Source organism: Phaenicophaeus curvirostris, chromosome 7 (genome assembly GCF_032191515.1).
Source record: "Phaenicophaeus curvirostris isolate KB17595 chromosome 7, BPBGC_Pcur_1.0, whole genome shotgun sequence".
Lineage (NCBI taxonomy): Eukaryota > Metazoa > Chordata > Aves > Cuculiformes > Cuculidae > Phaenicophaeus > Phaenicophaeus curvirostris.
The window spans coordinates 11,683,743-11,706,894 of NC_091398.1; the positions used below are offsets into that span (position 1 = coordinate 11,683,743).

Below are 23,152 nucleotides of genomic sequence, written 5' to 3' on the forward strand. Positions count from 1 at the left end.
TGTCATGCAAACTTAAAAATAAACTTCCTGAACACTAAGATGGCCCACTTACTTTTTTTTATTTCTTCTCTAGCAGGAGGAATGAATGCAGGATATGACTACATATAAGAAAACATGTAATTGTCCCTCTCTTGTTGCTTTACCTTTACTCCCGCTAATATACCAGTAGTAGACACACTGAAGTCCAAGTATGCCAGCATATCCGGAGATGAAGGTCTGAAAATACTAGCCAGCTTCTTTTTAGGCATGTCATCTATTAAAAACATATAAAAAGAGAAGAATACCATATAATTATTTTGAAAAAAGAGCACAAGACAAAAACGTATCTTTACAGCATTAATACCAGATGCTTTCTGTAGTTTCTGGACAGGTATTTCAATGCAATGCAAGACAGATCCATTCAATTATGCAGTTACAGTATGACAAAATAAATAAATCAGTCTTCAAACTATTTACATTTTGGTTAGTGGGCAAACATTCTGTACCTGTATCCAAAATAGTGGGCCATGTTTTAATATCTACAGCTGCTGCAGCTTCCTTGGATTTTAGCAGTTTCATTATTGCTTGTGTGGTCAGTATACATGCAGACTTGCTGACCTGTAAAAGACAGCATTAAAAACACTTGTAAATCAAGTAAATGAATGCTCAAGTAATTTTAGATATATCTAGATGAAATAACCAGTAAGCTGAACAGATGAAGAAAAACACCAGAAACAAAGAAAAACAAATCACAAGATCAGAAAGAACAGCTTAAATGAATTTCTGAAAAAAAGTATTTATTGACTCAGCCCCAGCATACATATTTTTTTTCCTAGCTTATTTTACACTGACTGTGGCAAAGCATTTTATCGGGCTGCATAAACCATCCTACACCCACCAAAAGCATTACAAGAGCAATGTCTTATACGTACCTCTACAATCATTTTGACGGTGGGCAGAGTGGTAGCAAGATTCTGTGGATGAGGTGGACGAACGGTGATGGGTATACAGCCAGCATATAAGCAGCCATAGAAAGTTGCTATCAAGTCTACTCCTGTAAAGGATATTTGTGAAATTAAAGCCAAAGCCATTTTTATCAGAACAAAAGGCCAAACACTCCTATCAAAATTAAAATACACACATTTTCAGTGAAAATTTAAATACACACTATTAGCGACTCATAAGGATTTGTCACAAAGGTCTCTTTACACCAAGAAGCTCTTCTTAGGCATGCCAAATTCTACTAGGTTTAAATATTTTGCATTTGAGAATTAGCAAAAGTTATTGCACCCTATCAACTTTAAATCTGTAGGGATATGTTTTCATGCACAGGTCGTATAACATAACAGGAATAACAAAACAAGGTATTGTAGGTTATGAAGATGGTGATTCAGTTTCTTTTAGCAAGCAGACATATGTTTTTTTATAATTATCACTCTGAAATATGCTGTCATCCTACTTTTATAAGTACTTTTATCCTGAGGTACACTTGTAAATACCTAACAGTAATGCAAGTTCAGATTGCACTTTTAGAGACAGCCATTCAGGAAAGAAAGGGACATAGCTTTCAACCTAGCTTTCAACAAATACATACTCAGTTTTATTGCATTCTCTGAGGCTAAAAATGAAGAATCTTTCACATGGTTTAAATCAAATACTCTTGCACAACTGCCCAGACATTTGGTACAGTCAGGTGAAATGTTTGGTAAATTAGCTTGGAGAAGCAACTTAACAAAATGACAAAAAGGAAGTCTTCGTTGAAACACTAAGTCACTGCCACATACCACTGTGTGGATGTTTGAACGCTCTGTCTTGGTGAGAGTAGTTTCTTTACTTGTGATACCTAACACTGATTTTTGCTGCCTGTACTGCCTTACCTGGAGGATAAACCAGGGCCACATGGTCACCAACATTCAGTCGACCTTTCTCCATCAGCGTGACTGCCACCCTCTCTGCTCTCTTGTGCAACTGTATGCATGACGCAGTGCTAGCTACAGTGCCCTGTGCAAAACAGAAGCAACATGAGAAAACTTCGTGGAGGACAGTCTGACACTGAATAAAGTACATGCTGTAGATACAATGACATTGTCCTTATTTTAACAGTACAGCAAACATTTTAAAATACTATCTCAGTGTTTCAGAAATAAGGCTGCCTGTGCCATGAACTTTTATAAAGCTAAAGAATTTTATTCTTGCTAGTTTTAACATCAGTGAAAGCAGCTTCTAAATGTGTTCAGTACCACAAAAAGAATACCTTAGAAATATTTGAAATTTTGCAGGCCAAGGGAGAAAACACAGCAGTAGTATTAGTAACACAATTGTTTTAGCAGCAAGTGAAATACTGCAGCAGCTTTACCCTACCATGCACAGCTAAATCTCTAGATGCTTTTGTAATCAGCATGCAGTGAGAACTCTGCTGATGTCTTTCATATAGACACTCTTTTAACAAGTAAGAGAGGTAACCTGAGCCGTGGTCGGTATGCATTGTCACTTCAGCTTCAGTGAATCTATTGTCCGTCTGGTGGAAAGTGTTTTTCCAACCACAATGCATCTTTGGATTGCTTAGACAGTCACAAATTTGTGACTATTCACTCAACTCCTGTTTAGATTTTCGCTTAGCCAGATCACGTCAAGACTGGATATATGCTGGGAGCTGTGCCATTAGGTCAAAATGATGCACCAGGTAGGCAGGAGAGGTGGCCAGGAAGAGCTGAAAAGTAATGATGCACCTACGATCACCTGGAGATTGCTGACTCTAGCAGCCATTAACTTTTGCATGGCAGTTTCCTCAGAATCCACTAATTTATGGAAATGGTATAGCTCAAACCTCCAAGCTGGAGGGCATAAACATCTGTTTAGCCAAAAAGCTTTTGAAGCAGATCCAACAGCAGCCAGACTGCTGAAGCTTTCCTGCTTCCTGGTTTGGGGGAGCCAGTGCGACAGGCTGATGGAGAGACAGCTGTGTTGGGACTGGAAGCTCTGTCTAGTCCTCCTCATGAAGCTACCTGGGAATCCATCACTTGAAGGGGTTTAAAATCTCATGGACCTCAGGGGAGAAGAGGGAAACTGGTGTGGACTAGGTAGGAGGTAGATTCCTTCCAGCTGTAAAAAACCCTGACTGCCTTGTGCTGGCTCATGTGAGTGGTTAATTACTTCCCAGGTGGGGAACTGCAAGGCAAGTGCAGTGGAAGGAAATCCTGCTCCATGCCAGAATTGCTCTAGGTCACAGTGTTTGCAGATCCTAATTTCTCTGGTGCCTGGACAGATGACACACCATGATGGAGGAGGGAGGATGAGCCTTCTCACTGTTGACTAAGTAACCAATTCTTTTCTTTTGCTCATAGGTGCAGGACATTAAGAGTTATGGGGTATAAATTATGAAATCTTATGACTTGAATGGCAAATAAGTGAATTAATGTGATAGACTGGTCTATTAATTTCCCCTGGGAAAAAGGGCGTTGAGCCCTGATTGTCATGCTTTTTTTTTTTTTTTATTCTATTTCTCAATAAGCTCATGAAATAAAGTTTAAATCACAGAGCATGTTGTCCTATGAATTCAAGAGACACGAACAGACCTTGGCAGGATTCCAAAAGGCTTAGTTTGTTTTTTGATGTAAAGACAGAAATCATCCTTTTGCTATCCAGCCTAGGAAGCAATGCTCTAGTGTTAAGCCTTTGAGGTTAGTTTGTGTCCATTTTTTCAAGATTACGTGATTCAAGAAAAATGGTGGGACAACCATCTTGGAGGGAAACAGAGTCAGAGACTGAATCAAGTCCTGCTATGCTGATAAGGATTATCACAGCAAATGTCTGCCACACAAGTACTCAGTTTCAAGTCCAAGATGAACTGCCACATGTAATCCTTAGACCAACTGCACAGCGCTCTCATCCAAGGCCTACTTTGATGCAGAGTGGCACTGGCATTCTGCTCAGTTTTAGTAAGGAAACTGTTGTTAAAGCCTAGAAGCCACACAAAATAAGAACATTAAATACAGTTTTTTGTTGATATTGGAACAGGAGTAGCTCAAGGAGTTGGGAGAAAAATATTGACCTGAAAATGTGTAAAACTTAAGGTTTCTCACGGAGAACTGTGAACACGCTTATGTTTAGCATTGTAGCTTATTAGTCCCCAGTTATTTAAGGCACGTGTGGACCAACAGATAATTTCTTTGTACAAGTTTTGTGTTTCCTTTTTGCAGTGTCTCCTAGTGAAGGGTAAAAGTTGCCTGAACAAAGTGACCCAGAAAGGGTTTTTTTCAGAGTAAAAAACTTTCCTTAAAAGGCTCTCTTTACTCTGAGAGAAGCACAAGCCAGTTCTGTGGCTTTTAACATAACCATACTGAAGCAGTTTCTTCTGCTAAAGCAGAAGAAAAAAAGTCAGAAACTCATGAGAAAAGTCAGAACTTTGAACAACGTCCTAAACCATTTTGCCTGTCTGAATGACAGACCTAAAGGCAAATGCTTCACTTCACAAGGACTGCTTGCCTATCTCACATGCCTGCGGTAGAGCACAGCACAGGGTCGATCACATCTGTCACCAGGCTGTTCTTGTCACTGGAAAGGTAGCTACTGAACACAGACTCAAAGATAAATTGACTCCACAAGACCAACTTTGCCTTCTAGAAAGAAAGGAGGGGAATAAAAGAAGTGCCAGAAGAGCCGTAGAAGAATTGAAAATAGTTGAGTTTTCTGAAATATGCCCAGCAGTAGTGCTTCTCAAGCCCAGGAAGGCTGAATTTCTGAGGACCATAAAAAAGTTCACATTTCCTCACAACCCTTTATGAAGTATTGTGTGCTCAGGGCACCTCAACGGTGCAAAACTACTGAGTAACATGACAGCAAAAATTATATATTTACTGAGAAACACAACTGTTACTATGTAATCTGTCATAGAATCATAGAATCACCAGGTTGGAAGAGACCCACTAGATCATCGAGTCCAAACACTATCAAACACTAAACCATGCCCCCCAGCACCTCGTCCACCCGTGCCTTAAACACCTCCAGGGAAGGTGACTCAACCACCTCCCTGGGCAGCCTCTAACAGTGCACAATGACCCTTTCTGTGATTTTTTTTTCCCTAATGTTCAGCCTAAACCTCCCCTGGTGGAGCTTGAGGCCATTCCCTCTTGTCCTGTCCCCTGTCACTTGGGAGAAGAGGCCAGCTCCCTCCTCTCCACAACCTCCTTTCAGGTAGTTGTAGAGAGCAATAAGGTCTCCCCTCAGCTTCCTCTTCTCCAGGCTAAACACCCGCAGCTCACTCAGCTGTTCCTCATAAGGCTTGTTCTCCAGCCCCCTCACCAGCTTTGTTGCTCTTCTCTGGACACACTCCAGAGCCTCAACATCCTTCTTGTGGTGAGGGGCCCATAAGGTTTCAGACAGCCCTTGAATAAAATTAGTGTATAGAACCACTAAGTACATAGAGCCTATATTCCAAAACTGAACCATATACTTGTTCATGTTTTAGTAACTAAGTGACATCCTTTTTAGCAGCAGATCCTAGCCAAGGACAAGGCGCATCAGCATCTCCTGAAGGATGTACAGTCCTGGAAAATATGACTCCAAAGCTGTCCCTCCGGCTTAGACTTCCAGTTTACATTTGTACTCAGGGAGGAAGACTGAATCATGGCTTCTATTCATATGACAAAAGTTATTTTCTTGCAGGAAATGTAATTACTGCAATGTTTTAAGCTAAGCAGAATATACTGAAATTCCAGATGTAGGAAAATTACGCTGCTTGCTAACCAGCAATTTTTGTCTGCTTCAAACTCATGACATCCCATGCAACCTGAAGCAAAAGACTTCTAGCTGGAATTTTCTTAGAATCCAAACGATGTTTTACTGATCTCAGTCTCCAAGTATGACCTAAAGTGCATCTCACCTTGGAATTCAACAGAAGGAAGAGAGGATGTTCTGGAGTTGTCTGAGCTCGCCATTGAAGAACATCTGCTAAGTATAGGAACTGAAACAGGAAAAAAGGAGACACTCAAGATTCACTGAAAATGCAATACACTTAGTTTCATCAGAATACCGTAACTGGTCTTTCTCTCATTCTGAGTAAGCTAGTTAAAACACTTAATAATTCCAGGATGCCAGTGTTACCTTTCTTGCCTGGTCATTATCCTCCAACTGGGCAACATTTCTCCCTGAGGCCTGTGCAATTCTCTTTCCAGCAACGAGGTTTCCTACTATCATTGAAGCAGGACCAACATCTGCATTTTGAAAAACAGTGCATAATGAGGAAAAATAATGTAAGGAACATGTAATAATCTATAATTCAGCCTTCAGATTACTATAAATGCATATGTAACACATCTGAAAAGATGAAAAGAGAAAAAGGATTAAATTGCAGGCAAAAAGAGAAAAGAATATGGCACACCAAATATTAGTCCATTATCAGTACATTAAAAATCAGTTTACTACCCATTAAGCAAATCAAGGTTCTCTCTGTACTTCAGTTTTATTACATAAGTTACAGCATGTCTGAGGACCAGCTTTTGCAAGACGGCCAGTACGTCAGCAATTTATAATGTAGCTACAGAAGCGTATGGTATATGTTGTACATCTTCGCATTTACCTGGGATTCAGTGCAAACCATAAATGCTGAGCTCCAGGTTGCTCTGACATCACCACTAGCTCTGCCAAATTAGGCAGCTTAAAGCCATCCAACATGCACTGCCCTGAGCTGTCACGTTGCCCCTGGATCACATTCCATGCGTGCCCTCAGAGAAAGACAAGCAAAACTAAGGAACACACTCTGGTTTACTCACCTGGTTGTTTCTGTCGAGGTTTAGGCAGGTTAGTAACACAAGTATGTGGACACATCAAGACATTACAAGGGTGTAGAGCACCCTCTAAAAAGCGCTGCTTTGTTTCTGAAATATGAATTCCTCCAAGTGGAGCCTTTGGCAAAGTGTTGGCTGGCACCAAAGCAAGACAGTAGACGCCCACTTGGTGAATGCTATCAATTGCCTTCACAGAAAGAAAAAAAAAAAAAATATTCAACTTATCAGCTGGGATGTAGCTAAAGCAAGATTTTCAATTCAGGTCATTTAATAATAATAAAATTTTTACTTGCACTGCAATTTGCAAATAAAGGGTCCAATTCTGCACTCACTGAACTCACAGAAGTTGTGCCGTGACTTCAATGGGAGCAGGAGCAGACCCATGACTTTGATTGTACACTTTATCAAGGGGATGCCACCTGCACATCAGGGATTAGGGAAGTCTCTTAAAAGTGGGCAAAAAGTGAAGAGATTTTAAAAAACCAAAATCATATCACAGCAAATTTAGCATGTATGGCACAATCACAAAAGCGCAGTAGAACATAAAACCACAAAAATAGAGAGGGAAACACCTTGCTGCCTAAACTTATATGACTATTTTAGCTATGACGCTTCCAAAAAGAGAAATAAAAATATTTTCTGCTATGAAAAACAGCCTTTCTATTACCAGTTATTCCCTCCAAAAAGATTACAAAGCTGAAACTAGACAGAAACTGTTATTACATAACTGCCCTACTCTTAAGGAGGCATCTTCCTTTGATTTGTTCTCTCCTGTCTCCCTTTCAGTCGTTCCTTCACTACAGTCATCCTCCACAATTGTGCTCTCGCTTTTTACTTCCTTAGACTGATCAATCCATTCCAAAATCCTCAAATACAAATCTACCAGAATTCCCCTCCCTCCTCGCCCCCCATGGGAACACAATAAAGCAATCAAGGGAAAAAAAATTAATGCTTGCATCTAGAATAGGTGTTAGGGACATGAAAAGGTTTCAGGGTCTGTCTTAATGCTTAGCACTGAGTATACACTTAAACATTCTCAAACGTAAGTCTCACAGACAGTATGAAAACAGCAGATATGTATAATTAAAACAAAAACTATCATACTTAGGACTTTAAGAATCCTGGTGGTATAAAATTACAAAAGAAACCTTAATTTTTTACAGAATTCTGTTAACTATCAACCCTGAAATGCATTCAGATGTCAGCTTATTACAGCTATCTGTAGTTATATTGCTAGGTTTTTCTTACAGAAAACAATATGCTCTAAGAGTCTCATTTCATACATCAGCCTTATTCACCTGGAAAGAGAGAAAGGACAAACTGACTACCTGTAGAACCCTGCTCATCCACTGAAAACTATCCTCCTCTGATGCATCAGGACGCTGCTCTGCCACAAGTACTATTCGATCATCATGCAAAACGGTCACAGAAAACACTGCTATCCTAAAACGCAAAGGACAGAAGTATGATAGAATGCAACATATGATGAACATAGCATGGTTTATTATACTATGGGAATGACTGCAAACTTTAACGGTACTGTTTCGACACACACAAGCATTATTCATGCCAGATCATCACAAAATTACAGACAAATTCAGAACAAATGTAGATTTATTATTATAATTTATTTCTGTTGGGGGTCAAGTGAGTTTTCAATCATCAATGTAGCATTCGTTTAACACAGGCAAGTTCCACATGTGCAGGAACTGTACAAACCTTGCCTATAGAACTCCATCATTTACGCTAAACTTCCTGTACCTACATACAATGTCCCTACTTGAAAGACAACAACTATGCCAAATTACTGACCAATATGTCTATCAATGCTTGCACTAGAAAATACTTATTCCCTTTTGTGAATTAAGTTAATTTTAGGCATCTTCTAGGATAAAATATTAATAATGCCTCAACCAGGTATATGCCATTATTTTTATGATATGAATTGCAGAAGTGATGCAAAAATAAGGAAAGCTCTGATTTTGTAGAATCACAGAATGCTTTAGGTTGGAAGGAACCTTTAAAGCCTGTCCAGTCCAACCCCCAGACAATAAACAGGGACATCTTCAACTCTATCAGGTTGCTCAGAGCCCCGTCCAATCTGACCTTGAATGTTTCCAGGGATGGGGCATTTACTGCCATTCTGGACAACCTGTTTCAGGTGTTTCACCACTCTTATAACAAATACCTTTCTTATTTTTTTTTCCCCTAAATCTCCTCTCTTTTAGATTACAACCATTACCTCTTGTCCTATCACAAAAGCTTCTTCTAAAAACTTCATCTCCATCATTCTTCTACCCTTGCCCTTTCAGTACTGAAAGGCTGCGATAAGGTCTGCCCAGAGCCTTTTCTGCTCCAAGCTGAACTCCATTCTCAGCTTTTCCTCATGTTATGAGGTGCTCCAGTCCTCTGATAATTTTTGTCATCTCCTCTGGACCCCCTTCAACAGATCTGTGCCTGTCTTGTGCTGGAGACCCCAGGACTGGAACAGTATTCCAGGTGGGATCTAACCAGAGTGGAGTAGAGGGGAGAGAATCACCTCCTTTGACTTGTTGCCATGCTTCTTTTGATGCAGCCCAGTATAATGTTTGGTCTTCTAGGCTGTGATTACACGTTGCTGACTCATGTCCAGATTTTCACCCACCAGTACCCTCAAGTCCTCCTCCACAGGGCTGCTCTTCATCCCTCAGCCTGTATCGATACCAGGGGTTGCTCTGACCCAGGTGCAGGACCTTGCATTTGGCCTTGTTGGACCTCATGAGGTTCACACGACCTCACTTCTCAAGCTTGTCCCAGTCCCTCTGGATTGTACCCCATACCTCAGGCGTCTCAACCAAGCCACTCAGCTTGCTGTCATCTGCAAACTTTCTGAGGGAGCATTAGATCCCATTGTCAATGTCATTGATGAAGATATTAAACAGTACTGGTCCCAGTATGGGGCCCCTGAGGAACACCACTCATCGCTGATCTCCATCTGGACACAAGCCACTGACTGATAAAGAGCAATAAGGTTGGTGATGCAACACACACCATCTTTGAAGGCCCTTTATCAGCCTCAATACTCCTAGTTTGTTCTTCAGAACATGCTGCAAACTTCTTCCCTAGGTCACTCTGCTTGAAAGGCGCAAATGGACAAAGGGGATTTGTGCTTTACAATTGGCATACAAGCTTCATTTGACTGTCTTAAGAGAAGCTTTGAAAGAAGTTTTAAACACACACTTAAAGATCTGTTTATAATATGTGAAAGTAATTTTAAATCTATTATGCATGAAGCAAGTTTTCAGTATTTGTCTTCCAAGTTAGAAGGGACAGCCAAGTTCTTATCTGGTGTATCACTACCCAGTACCATCTTTCCTACAAAATATGTATCTAAAAATTCACATGCAGAGCTCCTGCATATACTGCCTTACTAGCTGATAATGTGCAGGTAAAAAAGGAGCAATAAAGTCCAGTCAGTAGTGGCGAAGTTTGTAATATACTCACCTTCCCCGATAGACAAACTTCATGGGTTCCACTGCCAATGCGGTGGCTACCACATCATCTGCGTTGTGCCTACGGCCACTAACTGTCATTAGGCCATCCAATTTTCCTACCACAAACACCAAATAGTCCTGAAAAGAAGACAGGATTAGAAATACAAGGTAAAAACCTCCAGACTGACAGTGATACATGCTTGACTTAAGCCAACAATACTGTCAAGATCTGTGCAAGGTTACTGCCCTGACACAGAATTCTGCTGTATTGGGAGCATCACTTAGAGTTAGGACCAAGCAGGGCCCCATACAGCTCATTCACACTTACAGGACCCACAAAGCCAAGCAATCCTGTTCTTGTAAAGGGTTGGTCTGAAACAGGGACGCCGGATGCCGTCACTGGAATGGCCTGAAAGAACATTTAAATATTCAGACACTCACAGGATTGGTAAGAAAAGTGAAATAAAAATGCTTTCTCTGTTTCACTGCAGCCCTACGCTCAGCTGAGAAATCACCTGATGACAAGTTACTATTGTGTCAAGTATGAACAACAGTTTTCTGATTAATGAAGATCAATTCTTAACTTTGTGATAGCCTTCTTTCTCATCTTCTTCTCAGCTACTACGTCTCATAACAGGAGCTCACACCACTTTTTAAATCAGGTTTTACAGTATGCACTCAAATAGTACTTAATCAGAAAGACTTTTTGTTGCTACTACTAACATGCCTGATGAGATATGTGGTCAGACATATCACTTAAATTGTGACAAATGCTATGTTATCAGAACTTTGAGAAAGTTGTTTGCTGCAATTATGGGACTGCCTACAATGGCGACCCACAGCAAAAGCATTAAGCTCACCAGCAAGTTCCTCTCATCTGCTCAGCTGGTTTTCTGGTCTTCCCTCCACCTCTCAACTCTCTCATTACGCTGCCTTTCTCACTGGCTCTCTCACTAGCCAAGGACAGAGCTGAAAGTTAAGCTGCTTAAACCATTGAGGCTCGGTAAGCTGACAGAAAGAGCATTTTTCAAAAAGAAGAGACTATGGTCAGGATTTCTTTCATCTCTCTGGTAGAACTCCACACTTTAGCCAAGTCTTCAAAGTTCTGCCCAGTGGAACATTACTCTGTGTGTGACTCTTGAAGGATTTTAATTTCTTTCTTTCCAGAAATGGGAAAACACGGAATTGAGGTACCACTGTGAGCAAAAATTCTGTGCAGAAAGATCACTTTTGCTTTGCTTTGACAAACTACAAGACTTGTAACTATTATGCTGTCAACCTTACTGTGTTGTCCTCCATATACCTAGGAACATCATTTCATATATCCAACAGCAAGCTGAAGTGTTCTAAGCATTATGGCAAGTAAAATCAAAGTTCATTTTGAAAAGTTACAATACATAAAGGAAGATCTTCCAGTTTATTGTATCTTAACAAACACATTACGATTGTATGAAGACTTGTACAAATATCAGACAAACTTTTAAATTTATGTCCCAAGCTGTGCACCAATAAACTTGAAATGTCTTCAGGTAACTTTAAGTAAGACAGCTGCGTTAGTACAGACCTAAGATAAATTCAAATGCAAACACAGACAACACTGGATTGCTGAATACAGAGGCAGCTGATTAACTGATGGTACTTCGTATTTTTTCTTAAAGAGACAGAATTTTGAGATCTGATAGAGAATGAAGCTAAGTGCATTTGGCCAGGGCTGTTCCTAATAAAACAGAAATGGAAGTTTAAGGAACAAATAAGTTTATTTGCAGGAAGAAAAGCTAGAAATGTAACAACTCTGTAATATAAAGAGAAATACAAACCTCAAACACATTCTTGGTGATTCCAAGAAGGCCGAAATATGCCATCCCAGTTGCACCTGAATTCACACATATTTCTCCAACCTCATCGACTTTACACAGATAAGGAGTCCCATCCACCTTCACAACACACACATTAGCTGAAGGGAGAGGAGCAGCACAAAATCACAGCATTGGTATGTTTCAGCAGCTGACACAGAAGTTGAATTGCCACTGACAGGCAGATAAACTTTTTAATATTAATTATCTATCAGCCATAGCAAAACCACAGTACACAGGAGAGCTCTAGTTATTTTTTGAAGCCTGTGTCATGTGTTCTCCAAGATTAAAGATGCAAGTTTGCAAATGCAGATTTTTTTTCTTACAATGCTTCACAGCCTACACATCAGCTGCAACTGAATCTAAAATCATAGCAATTAATTTTCAAGATGAAGGCAGGTGGTTTGATCAAGTGCAAGCATATATGAGAATAAAGATGAAAAAAAGAATATATGCATTCCTTTTATTCACTACATACTTTGGTATTCATCCCTTCAGTTATATAAGAAACACATTAGAAATGGAGAGAAAACTAGGCTATTTTACTGTCTCGCTGTCAGGTCAATGATTTTTATTGCATTATGTCCCATCTTCTTTTAAAGCAGGCCAGTCAGACAACTATTATTTGGAGACAACAGAAGTTACTCCTGTGACTATGTATTATCTTCAGTTTGATGACAGACTCACAAAAACACAGGATTGTTTAGGTTGGAAAAGATCATCAAGTCCATTTGTAAACCCAACACTGCCAACTCCACCACTACATTGTGTCCCCAAGCACCACATACACACATCTTTTAAATCCCTATAGGGATGGCTACTCTCTGGGCACTTCTCTGGGCAGCCTGTTCCAGTGCTTGACAGCCCCTTCGGTGAAGTAATATTTTCTAATACCCAGTGTAAATCTCACCTGGCACAACTTGAGGCCATTTCCTCCTGTCCTATCACTTGTTACTTGGGAGAAAACAGCAACACCTACCTCACTACAAACTCCCTTCAGGGAGCTGTAGAGAGCATTGAGGTTTCCCCTCAGCCTCTTCCAGACTAAACAGCTCCAGGTCCTTCAGCAGCTCACCATAACCCCTGTGCTCCAGACCTTTCAGCAGCCTCGCTCCCCTTTTCTGGACATGCTCCAGCACCCCAACATCCTTCTTGTTGTGAGGGACCCAAAACTGAGCACAGGATCTGAGGTGCGGCTTCACCAATGCCAAGTACAGGGATGACAGCTCCACTGCTCCTGATGGCCACAACATTTCCGATACAAACCAGGATGTTGTTGGCCTTCTTGTCCACTTGGGCACACTGGTGGCTCACATTCAGTTGCTGTCAGCCAACACCCTCATGCCCTTTTCTGCCAGGCAGCTTTCCAGCCACTCTTCCCCAAGCCTGTAGCACTGCAAAGGGTTGTTGTGGTCCAAATGCAGGACCTGACACTGGGCCTTGTTGAACCCCGTACAGCTGACCTCAGCCCATGGATCCAGCCCGCCCAGATCCCTCTGCAGACCCTGCCCACAAGCAGATCAACACTTCCACCCAATTTGGTGTTGTATGCAAACTCACTGAAGGAACACTCAATCCCCTCATCCAGATCATTGATGAAGATAGTAAACAGAACCAGCCCCAACACTGAGATGCTCCTGCGTACCCAGGTACCACCAAGTACACCACTTCTGACCAGTTGCCAACTGGATTTAGCTCTGTTCACCACAACTCTCTGGACTCAGATATTCAGCCATTTTTTTCCTCAGTGAAGAGTACACCTATCTAAGCCAGAGAACAACTGGTTTTACTGACTGAGGGGAAGAAGGCATTAAGTACATGAGCCTTTTTCTCTTCCTTTTTCACCATGTCTCCTCCTGCCTCTAATAAAAGCTGGAGATTCTCCTTAGCTCTCCTTCTTTTGGTAATATATTTATAGAAACATTTTTATTGCCCTTTACTGCAGTAGCCAGATTAAGTTCTAGTTGGGCTTAGGCCCTCCTAATTTTCTCCTTGCATAACATCACATCATCTTTGTGGTCCCCCTGAGCCACCTGCCTCTTCTTCCAAAGGTCATAAACTCTCCATTTTTCAATGAATTCCAGCCAGGGCTCTCTGTTCAGCCAGGCCAGTCGTCTTCCCCACCAGCTGGTGTTCTGGCACATGGGGGCAGCCTGCTCCTGCATCATTATGACTTCCTCCTTGAAGAATGCCCAGCCTTCCTGGACTCCCTTGCCCTTGAGGACTGCCTCTCATGGGACTCCATCAATCTCCTAAATAAGCCGAAGTCCACCCTCCAGCAGTCCAAGGTGGCAGTTCTTCTTATCCCCCTCCTAATTTCTTCAAAAATCAAAAACTCTATGATTTCATTATCATTATGCCCAAGTCAGCCTCCAACAATCACTCGTTGGCTTACTCACCACCTGTGTCAGGAAGTTATCCTCCACACACTCCAGGAACCTCCCAGACTGTTTCCTCTCCGCTGTATTATATTTCCAGCAGATACGGGCAGATTGAAGTCTCCCATGAGGACAAGGACTAGCGATCATGAGGTTTCTGCCAGCTGTTTATAGAATACTTTGTTTGCCTCTTCATCCTGGTCTGCAACAGACTCCCACCATGATACCTGTCTTGTTGGCATTCCTCCTGATTCTCACCCATAAACAGTCAATCCTACTATCATCATTAAGCTCTAGACAATCCAAACACTCCCTAACATACACAGCTACCCCACCACCTCTCTTTCTTGCCTGTCCCTTATGAAGAGTTTGTAGCCATCCATTGCAGCACTCCAGTTGTGCAAGTCATCCTACCATATTCCCGTGATGACAACTTTCAGTTTCCCTGCTGCACAATGGTTTCCAGCTCCTTCTGTTTGTTACCCATGCTGTGTGCATTGTGGCAGAGGCACTTCAGCAGGGCTGTCACCTTCTTAGAGGAACACCCCTTGATTCCTTTGAGGTGTTTCAGTCTTGGTTTCTATTACCTCATGAGCCCCTGGTTCATCTCTGTAGAACTTCAGCTGTGCTTCAGCATAGCCAGCATGTCCTACAGATGCAGGCTGAGGGCCCTTGCTAGCACCCACATCCCTTTAACTTTGTCGTGGCATCACTCCACTTGTCACCGGCAAGCCTGATATTATTCATCACCCCTGTTCCAGTCTAGTTTTAAGCCCTGTCAATGAGCCCTGCAGGCTCCTAAGTGAAGATCCTCTTCCCTCTTTGAGAAAGGTGAACCCCATCAAATGCCAGCAAGACTGGTGCTGCGTAGGCCATCTCATTATCAAAGAAGCCCTTGGTAGCAGTTCCAAGACCCTGAAGACTCTTCTGAGCGCCTCTGGACTACGCTCTGCAGCTTCATCACCTCTCACATGTAAGAGCAGCAATGGATAATAGTTGAAGGGCTGTATCTGGCTATGGAGTTTCCTAGCAATGTCCTTAGCCAGGACCCTAAGGCAGCAGAAGACTTCCTTAAGTCAGTCCTTCAACTCATTAAAAAGATTGCATTTCATAAAGGTCTTACTGCTATTATCCTTAACAATTTCCTCTTGAAATCTCAGAATTCTTCCTAGAATTACATTTTCTTATTTTTAATCAAGGGTATACACACTTGTAAACCAAATACTGAACTGAGCTTTGCTCTGGCCACTGGTCGTGTTTTACTTCTGAAGCCACTGTTTTCTCAGAGGTTACTCTGGCTAAGTAGACTCCTTGCTTAAGCAGCCTGGATTTGACCTTTCCTAATCCCAAAGAGAAAGGAAACATTACATGGAGGGAGAAGGCACAATGGAGCAAGGAAGTTTCACTTAACACTTGACTCGGGATTACAAAGAAATCAAAACGGCAATCTGACTCAATACAAAATAAACAGAGCCTTTGAAAAATAACACAGACTATGCCATAAATTAATGTTCTTTCTTTCCTCACTACTTCCACTTCAGATTATCAGAGTATACAGTGGTCATCCATACTATGTTAAAGAAAAGAAAACAACCATGAGACCACAGAGGTATCAGAAATAGTGTTTCAAACCACACAATGACCAACTTTGGTGACCTAATAAGGAGATACCACTCAAATTCTGGTACACGTCCAAGTCCAAATTATAAGAGCAGTTTCAGCTGCTGAAAATGTTATGAACTAGAAGGCTGGAATTAAATTATATAGTGTGAATTGTGCAAAAAATGCATTTTGCAGCTTAGGAGGACAATAAAGGCTGTTTAAAACTTAATGTCAAATTGAAACAGAATAAATAGTTTACTACCATAGGAAATCATTTGAGTTAATCTCAGAACCCTGTATGTAACATTCAAGTAATGATGCAGAGAGTTATTAACACTTAATAACTGGAGAGGAGCACAACAATTTGTAGACATACACAAATGCTACAGTCCTCAACTCATTCAGAAATGTGGAAAAAGCAACAGATTAGCCTACAGTCCCCACATGATGCTCCATCTGTGAAGCCCAAGGGCAATCCTACCACCCTGAACAAGTAAAAAACAAAAAAATACTTACCAGTAACCAATGTATGATACAGGTAGTCTACGTGTACATTCTAACAGCAGGCATAGTTCTGCTCTGCTATGTGATACTGCAAGGCTTTCCTTTTACAGTATCTGTACAGCCTGTACTCTTGCTTCTCCGCCTTTTCCTGTTTCATATGTGACATACAAGAGAGTACCACCATTTCAGTCTCTCTCAACAGCATGCATCTGAAAGAGAATTAAAGAGAAGGGAAAAGCAGATGGGACAGGAATGTACATGTGGACTACACATCACAAAGAACATTGATTACTAGTAAGAAAGCTTTCTTTCTTTAAAGAAGTCCACATGTACATTCTTATAGGTGGTGACTCTCAGCAGTTAGCTCTGCCAGGAGATTTCTGGCTGAGGATGAGAATCCTACTGTGCAAACATATAACCACACTGATGCCCTACCAAAGACTGGATTCAGGTTTGGATGTTTCAAGACCATCACAATGAATGCAAGAGGAATGTCAGAGGCCTGCACAGCAGAAGGCTGCTACCAAAAGTGCTCGATGAGTATTACAAAGTGCTCTCTTGTTCCATCTTCACAGTTTCATGACAGGTGTGTATGCAAATGAAATGCATTTGGATTATTATTGTGTGCCAGTAGTTGAATTCCAGGATCTTCTTGCAGCAATCAATTCTTCCTAAAAAGCCTGGGTCAATTAGAATAAAAGCAAGAGGGCTCTCCTTGCACAACTGTCTTTAGTTGTAACTTCTGTTCTAGAAGCATGAAGCCTTAGGAAAATTACTAAAAGGCTAGAATAAAATACCTCCACCACCATTACGGAAATTATTTGCAGGGTTTCCAGAGAAACCTAGTCTTTGAAGAAAACAGCGTGTGGGGATGTCTAGTGCAAGGAACCTTTTCCTGCTCTTCCGGGAAGGACAACAAGCATAAAGTAAGCCAACTTCCTAGATAAGTATGAACAAGAACCTAGACTCTAAAGGTGGTCTACACAAGCTTCCAGAGCACAACATATAAATTGGGAAAAAACAACTCCATGAGTGTACACATTGCCAGAGATCTCCAAGAGAAGTTGTTCCACAGTGGCAGGCCGTTGTGCCATCATGTTATAGACTGAAGCCAAGTGGAACACACAGAACTGGTTACTATGATAAATTCTAAGGACTGAGTGGGAATGAAGGTACTATCTCATGTTCACAAACTAAGACATAAGACTGAATGATTCACCATGTTTTTCTGTATCAACTACTTTCACAAACCAGGCACTGAGATAAAGGAACTGGATTCTAATGCAGTGAAGGTGCATCATGGTCAGTACCAGAACCTGGGCAAATGTTTGATGAGACATGGACAGAGGAAACAATAACATCCAAGACATTAACAGACTGGAGACAAAGTAAGCATCCTACTATTTGAGAAATTTGAACCATTCTTTGAATGTCTGGGAAAGGTACAGAAAATATTTACAATTCAGAACTTGAAACTGTACAGGCATAAGCTCATCTTGCAGAAGCCCAAGATCTGTCACCAACCCAAAGTTTCCTGCTTGATTATACGGAAGTAGCTGTCACGTCATTATTTCTATGAACCAGGCTTTGTAGGATGAAGAACTACAGGAATATACATCTTCTGAATTAGATACTGTTACTCTCCTGTCAAAGAAACAATGTGAAAAGGATCCCTGTAAAAGAATGGAAACATTTAATCCAGAAGCAGAAGGGAGGCAAACTCATTTGAATACCCTGAGTATACAGATCCAGGTGCAAACATAAGGTATAATAAGCTTCCTAAAAGACACAGCAATAGCATTCCAGTTAACAGGAATGTTGGAGGCACAACACAGGTGGAAGAGGAGAGGTTTGTTATTTTCCCTGCCACCTTTACTAGCCCAATTTGAAAAAATGAACTAAAGATTGTTATAAGCCAAATATTGCCTCTTCGCAATGTCAGTACCAGACAGAAACTATGCAAAATAGCCCAAGATTGTCAGCAGGTGAGGCAAAACATCATCCCTTCAGGAGCTGCAGAGAAAGTTCCAGGGGAATACATACTTAGGTTTTCTTGTAAGAATTTCCATGCTGTCTTTGATGGGAAGATTTCTTCGTAGATGCTTGCGCTTCCCTGGTGGCTCTTGTGACTGAAATTCACAGCAGGTAATGACAACAGCCAAAGTAACTGAAGAGAATGTGGCATCAAGAGTGGCCTATGGGTTAAACAGCAGTGACATAAGATATGATCCTGGTGCTGAGAGGTCTGCTAAATAAGATGCCCTGAGCAGGCAGGCTCAGTATCTCAGAACAAATAGCAAGGTCTGAAGAAAAGAAGGATGAAAGTGGACACTTTATTCAGCCTTTTAATTAGCTGAATAAAGTACGCCAGGAATCTTCCAAGGGTAATAAGATCAAAACAATTTGGCTTGACTGAACAAGCCTCAGCATGACTACTAGTTCTTGGCTAGGAGACTACTTTCACAGCATGTTTGACCAACCAAAATTCAGAAATGTTAGCTCCTATGTCGTAAGAAAGACTAGGGCATGTAGTCACTTCCAAGATCTTAAATGTATTCAATGGGGATCAGAAGATGCAACAAAGCCTTCAGGATGGCATCTGCCTCAAACTAGGCCTTCAGTAAAAGCACAGCAATCTAAGGAAAGGGAAAAAACCAAAACCAAAACTAGACAAAGAGCAAGACTCATCAATCAGCAGAGCAACTCAAAAAGGTAACTAATAGGAAAGAAAATGGTGGTATGTTCTCTCCTGTATGCCAAACAGTAAGCGAGAATGGACAGACCACATCCTCCATGAACACTGAACAGAAAAAATCATAAATCTTACAAGGTAAGGCACAAATTTATTCACTGTTAGAAAGTACATGCAGACTCTTTTGAAAACAAATCATTAATTTCCTTAAGTCATTAATTCCTTTTCAGGAAGCACACATCTATAAATAACTGCTAGCTTTTTTACTTTTTTTTTACTTTCTTCCCACTCTGGGAGCTTTTAAGATTATCTTTTTAAGAGACAGTCACAGGGCACAAACTCACTGGATTATCCTCTAGAAAGCACTCTACCACACATGTTCTGACTTAACATGTACAGAGAAGTTTCTGCTTCAGATTTGGAACTTTCATCATTTTGTCAAATCGAAGCTAATCTGGCCTAGACACTAACAACCCAATGCTGGTCAGCGTTTTAAGACAGTTAATTTATTAAGTTACCCAACTTCTGCTTAACCCACAAGTAGTTTCGCCACCTACTACTACGTTTTAAAACAGCAACAGGTATCAATTACAGGTCATATCGCTTGATGGCACTAAACAGATACACACTTAACTATTGTCCCCTCACACAATCAGACAAGTCACTCTGAGTCTTTTACTAATGTAGAAAGTCATGGTAGTGTTGTCAACTGCATGTCAATGGCATCCTAAACCCAAAGGGTCCATTAGATTTGCCTTACAGTACTCCAAGGCACTTGACAAGGAGAAGGAGTTATGCTAAAGATCTCTTTCACTACCCAACTAGGCATTTACAAGGGCAGGGACATGTTTTTCGTTAATGACTTACACAGAAGAGGAAGGTGAAATTACTTGCCCACAAACATGCAGGTAATACTTCCAAGGTCGTAAGGCAGACTTGAACCTGCCACTGAGCAAATGCACTACCGAAGATTAACCAAGTGGACTCACAGCTGTAGTGGCTGAATATGACAAGTAGCTTAAGGTGCAACACAACTTCATGTTGCTTTATGCCTTAACACAGTAAAGCATACCCTGCCCAGAGAGCAAGCCTACAGCAAAGCCAGGAGGATCTCCAGACAACAAATTAAAGGAGGTTGTAGAGAGGAGGGTGCTGGCCTCTTCTCCCAAGTGACAGGGGACAGGACAAGAGGGAATGGCCTCAAGCTCCACCAGGGGAGGTTTAGGCTAGACATTAGGAAAAAATTCTTCACAGAAAGGATCACTGGGCACTGGAACAGGCTGCCCAGGGAGGTGGTTGAGTCACCTTCCCTGGAGGTGTTTAAGGCACGGGTGGACGAGGTGCTGAAGGACATGGTTTAGTGATTGATAGGAATGGTTGGACTCGATGATCCAGTGGGTCTCTTCCAACCTGGTTATTCTATGATTCTATGATCCAAAGGAAGATTCTAATAGATCCTGGATCAAATACCACTTTTTTGAACTCTCAAAAACTGGCCCAACATCAAGTTCAACCTCAGCTGATTCACCAAGGATCCATGACTACCTGAGGAGTGTGCAAACTTGTTCCCTCCATGTTCATGTGACTAAGTGACTAACCCATAATCTAAGCAGAAGACTGAGAGCACAGTGGGGTTTCAAGGGGACACCAGTAGCATGAACAGCTGAACCAGATAGCAGCACTAGTCAATGCCATCTGTATTGTAGCTGAAGTGGAAAAATAACCATTCTGTTGAGACGCAGATGTCAGTCACAGTGCACTGTCTTCAAGGCCTTTACAGACAAGTTTAATACCCTGGATTTGAACACCGAGATGATAAGAGTTCCAGAGCCATTAAGTCAAGTTAGGTCACCCTACTCTTTTTACTGTACTCATGTTTTCATATTAAGGCCATACAACAATGCAGAAGCACTATCCTCAATGGCTGTATTCACACTGGCCTTCCTTTACAACCTTACTTCCTCGAGTGTTAAGTCAAAGCAGTAGTTGTTTTGCTGTAAACTACCTGGCCCACCTATCTTGACTCAGATCCATGATGCTCAAGGATCAAAAGCAGAAAAGGGACATGGTGATATAATGGTATCCGCCAGAGCAAAGAGAACACAAGGACTTTTCACAGACTCACACAGACACCATTTGTCTGAGGATGTCTGGTACACTCAACTCTAACAGGATCTGCAGAATGCGTACAGCTCTACACACACACCTAGAAATGTATTAAAACCCTCCTGCTGGCCACAAAGCCCTTGCTCCCAGGAGAAAGTTTTGAATATCTTACCTACCCACCTAGAAGGTCAGAATAGAGATGCTCAGTTTTCTGCAGTCAAAATAAACAGGTCAGACATAATCCCGAGAAGAAGGGGTTCCTTCCCTTTATTTTGGTATGAAGCGCAGACCTTCTGCTCAGTCTTTTATTGGTAGCAGGAGGAAACTCTAAATGTGAATTTAAGTTCAGTAAGAATGACTGAACTGCCAGCCTCAATGGTTGCAAAGTGCTTCTGGGAGAAATGAGGAAAATGAACAATAAAAGTGCCACTTGCTCCATGATGGCTGAAATCTTTATCAGCAGACTGGAAAGGTGTCTGCTTCCTATTACTCATAACAAGGGCTTTGATGTACAGAGAAGATGTGGTTGCTGAAATAGAACAAGATGGCTCTCATCTTTATCTTGAGTATAACAGCTCTTGTAGAAGGCGGCTTTGGAACCACAGCTCAGCAAGGCATGATATTCATAAGGGGACCAATAGTAAAGACACAGCTGTCATGGGCATGACCAGAACAAATGAGGTTCTTTGGTCACTAGAGAGTAAACCTGAATAGGAAAGGCAAATTTCAAAAAATCTGTATCTTATCATCTCTAAGCACACCCAGAGCAGGTTAGGATAGGGCCTGAAGCTAGTGGTACTCCCGAACAGGCTACCAACCTAAATGCTGCAGTGCTCACTTTTGGAGTAGAGGGCACTAAGTGGTCTTCCAGGATACAGATCTCAAACATTGTTAACAGTCTGGTACCCTGACTTTATTAATCTTCTTTAGAATGCTTTCCTCGCCACATAACGCATGACTTGGCAACCTAGCCTCAAAAGAGAACAATACAGAAGAGATAAAGTCTCTTTGCTTCAATCCACTTTATGGGCTGGGGAACATTACCCATATCAACCTATTTTAGGAAGCACAGTGGCATACAGATGTCATTAAGAAACTGAGGCTAATCCAGGACTGACCAGTTTGCTGAGATATCCGGAGTTATTGAATCATTTGGGTTGGGAGGGACCTTGAAGATCATCCAGTTCCAACCCCTTACCATGGGCAAGGACACCTCCCACTGGATCTGGCTGCTCAAGGCCTCATCCAACCTGGCCTTGAACACTTTTGTGGAGGGGGCAGCCACAACTTCCCTGGGAAATCAGTGCACTGCCTCACCATCCATATCGTGAAGAATTTCTTCCTAATGTCTAATCTAAATGTTCCCCCTTCCAATTTAAAGCCATTCCCACTTGTCCTATCACTACATGCCCTTGTAAAAATCCCCTCCCCAGCTTTCTTGGAACACCTCCTTCAGATACTGCATGGCCACTACAAGGTCTCCTCTCCTCTCCTCTCCAGGCCAATCAACCCCAACACTCTCAGCCTGTCCTCATAGCTGAGGTGCTCCAGCCCTCATAACATCTTCATAGCCCTCCTCTGAACCCATTCCAAAAGCTCCATACCCTTCTTATGTTGAGGGTTCCAGAACTGGACACAGTACTCCAACGTGGGATCTCTCATGACAGTAGACTAGAGGGGGAGAACCACATCCCTTGACCTGCTGGTCATGCTTCTTCTGGTGCAGCCCAGGATACGATTGGCCTTCTGGGCTGCGAGTGCACATTGCTGGCTCACATCA

The 23,152-nt window shown here is 41.7% G+C and overlaps 1 protein-coding gene across 5 annotated transcripts in view; it reads right to left on the reverse strand.

The window, feature by feature from the left end:
- DIP2A (disco interacting protein 2 homolog A) overlaps positions 1–23,152 on the reverse strand; it is a 119,544-nt gene that overhangs the window by 15,217 nt on the left and 81,175 nt on the right. For 3 of the 5 annotated variants that reach the window (XM_069860816.1, XM_069860820.1, XM_069860819.1), the window contains 11 exons: positions 12,055–12,191; positions 10,566–10,646; positions 10,248–10,375; positions 8,063–8,207; positions 6,750–6,951; positions 6,082–6,191; positions 5,861–5,941; positions 1,857–1,980; positions 912–1,033; positions 486–597; positions 144–253 (listed from right to left, as the gene is read on the reverse strand). In XM_069860816.1, coding sequence (XP_069716917.1) covers positions 144–253; positions 486–597; positions 912–1,033; positions 1,857–1,980; positions 5,861–5,941; positions 6,082–6,191; positions 6,750–6,951; positions 8,063–8,207; positions 10,248–10,375; positions 10,566–10,646; positions 12,055–12,191 — 1,352 coding nt within the window. Of the gene's footprint in view, positions 1–143; positions 254–485; positions 598–911; positions 1,034–1,856; positions 1,981–5,860; positions 5,942–6,081; positions 6,192–6,749; positions 6,952–8,062; positions 8,208–10,247; positions 10,376–10,565; positions 10,647–12,054; positions 12,192–23,152 lie in introns of those variants that run through there. The other 2 variants (XM_069860818.1, XR_011337724.1) reach the window with 2 other exon arrangements.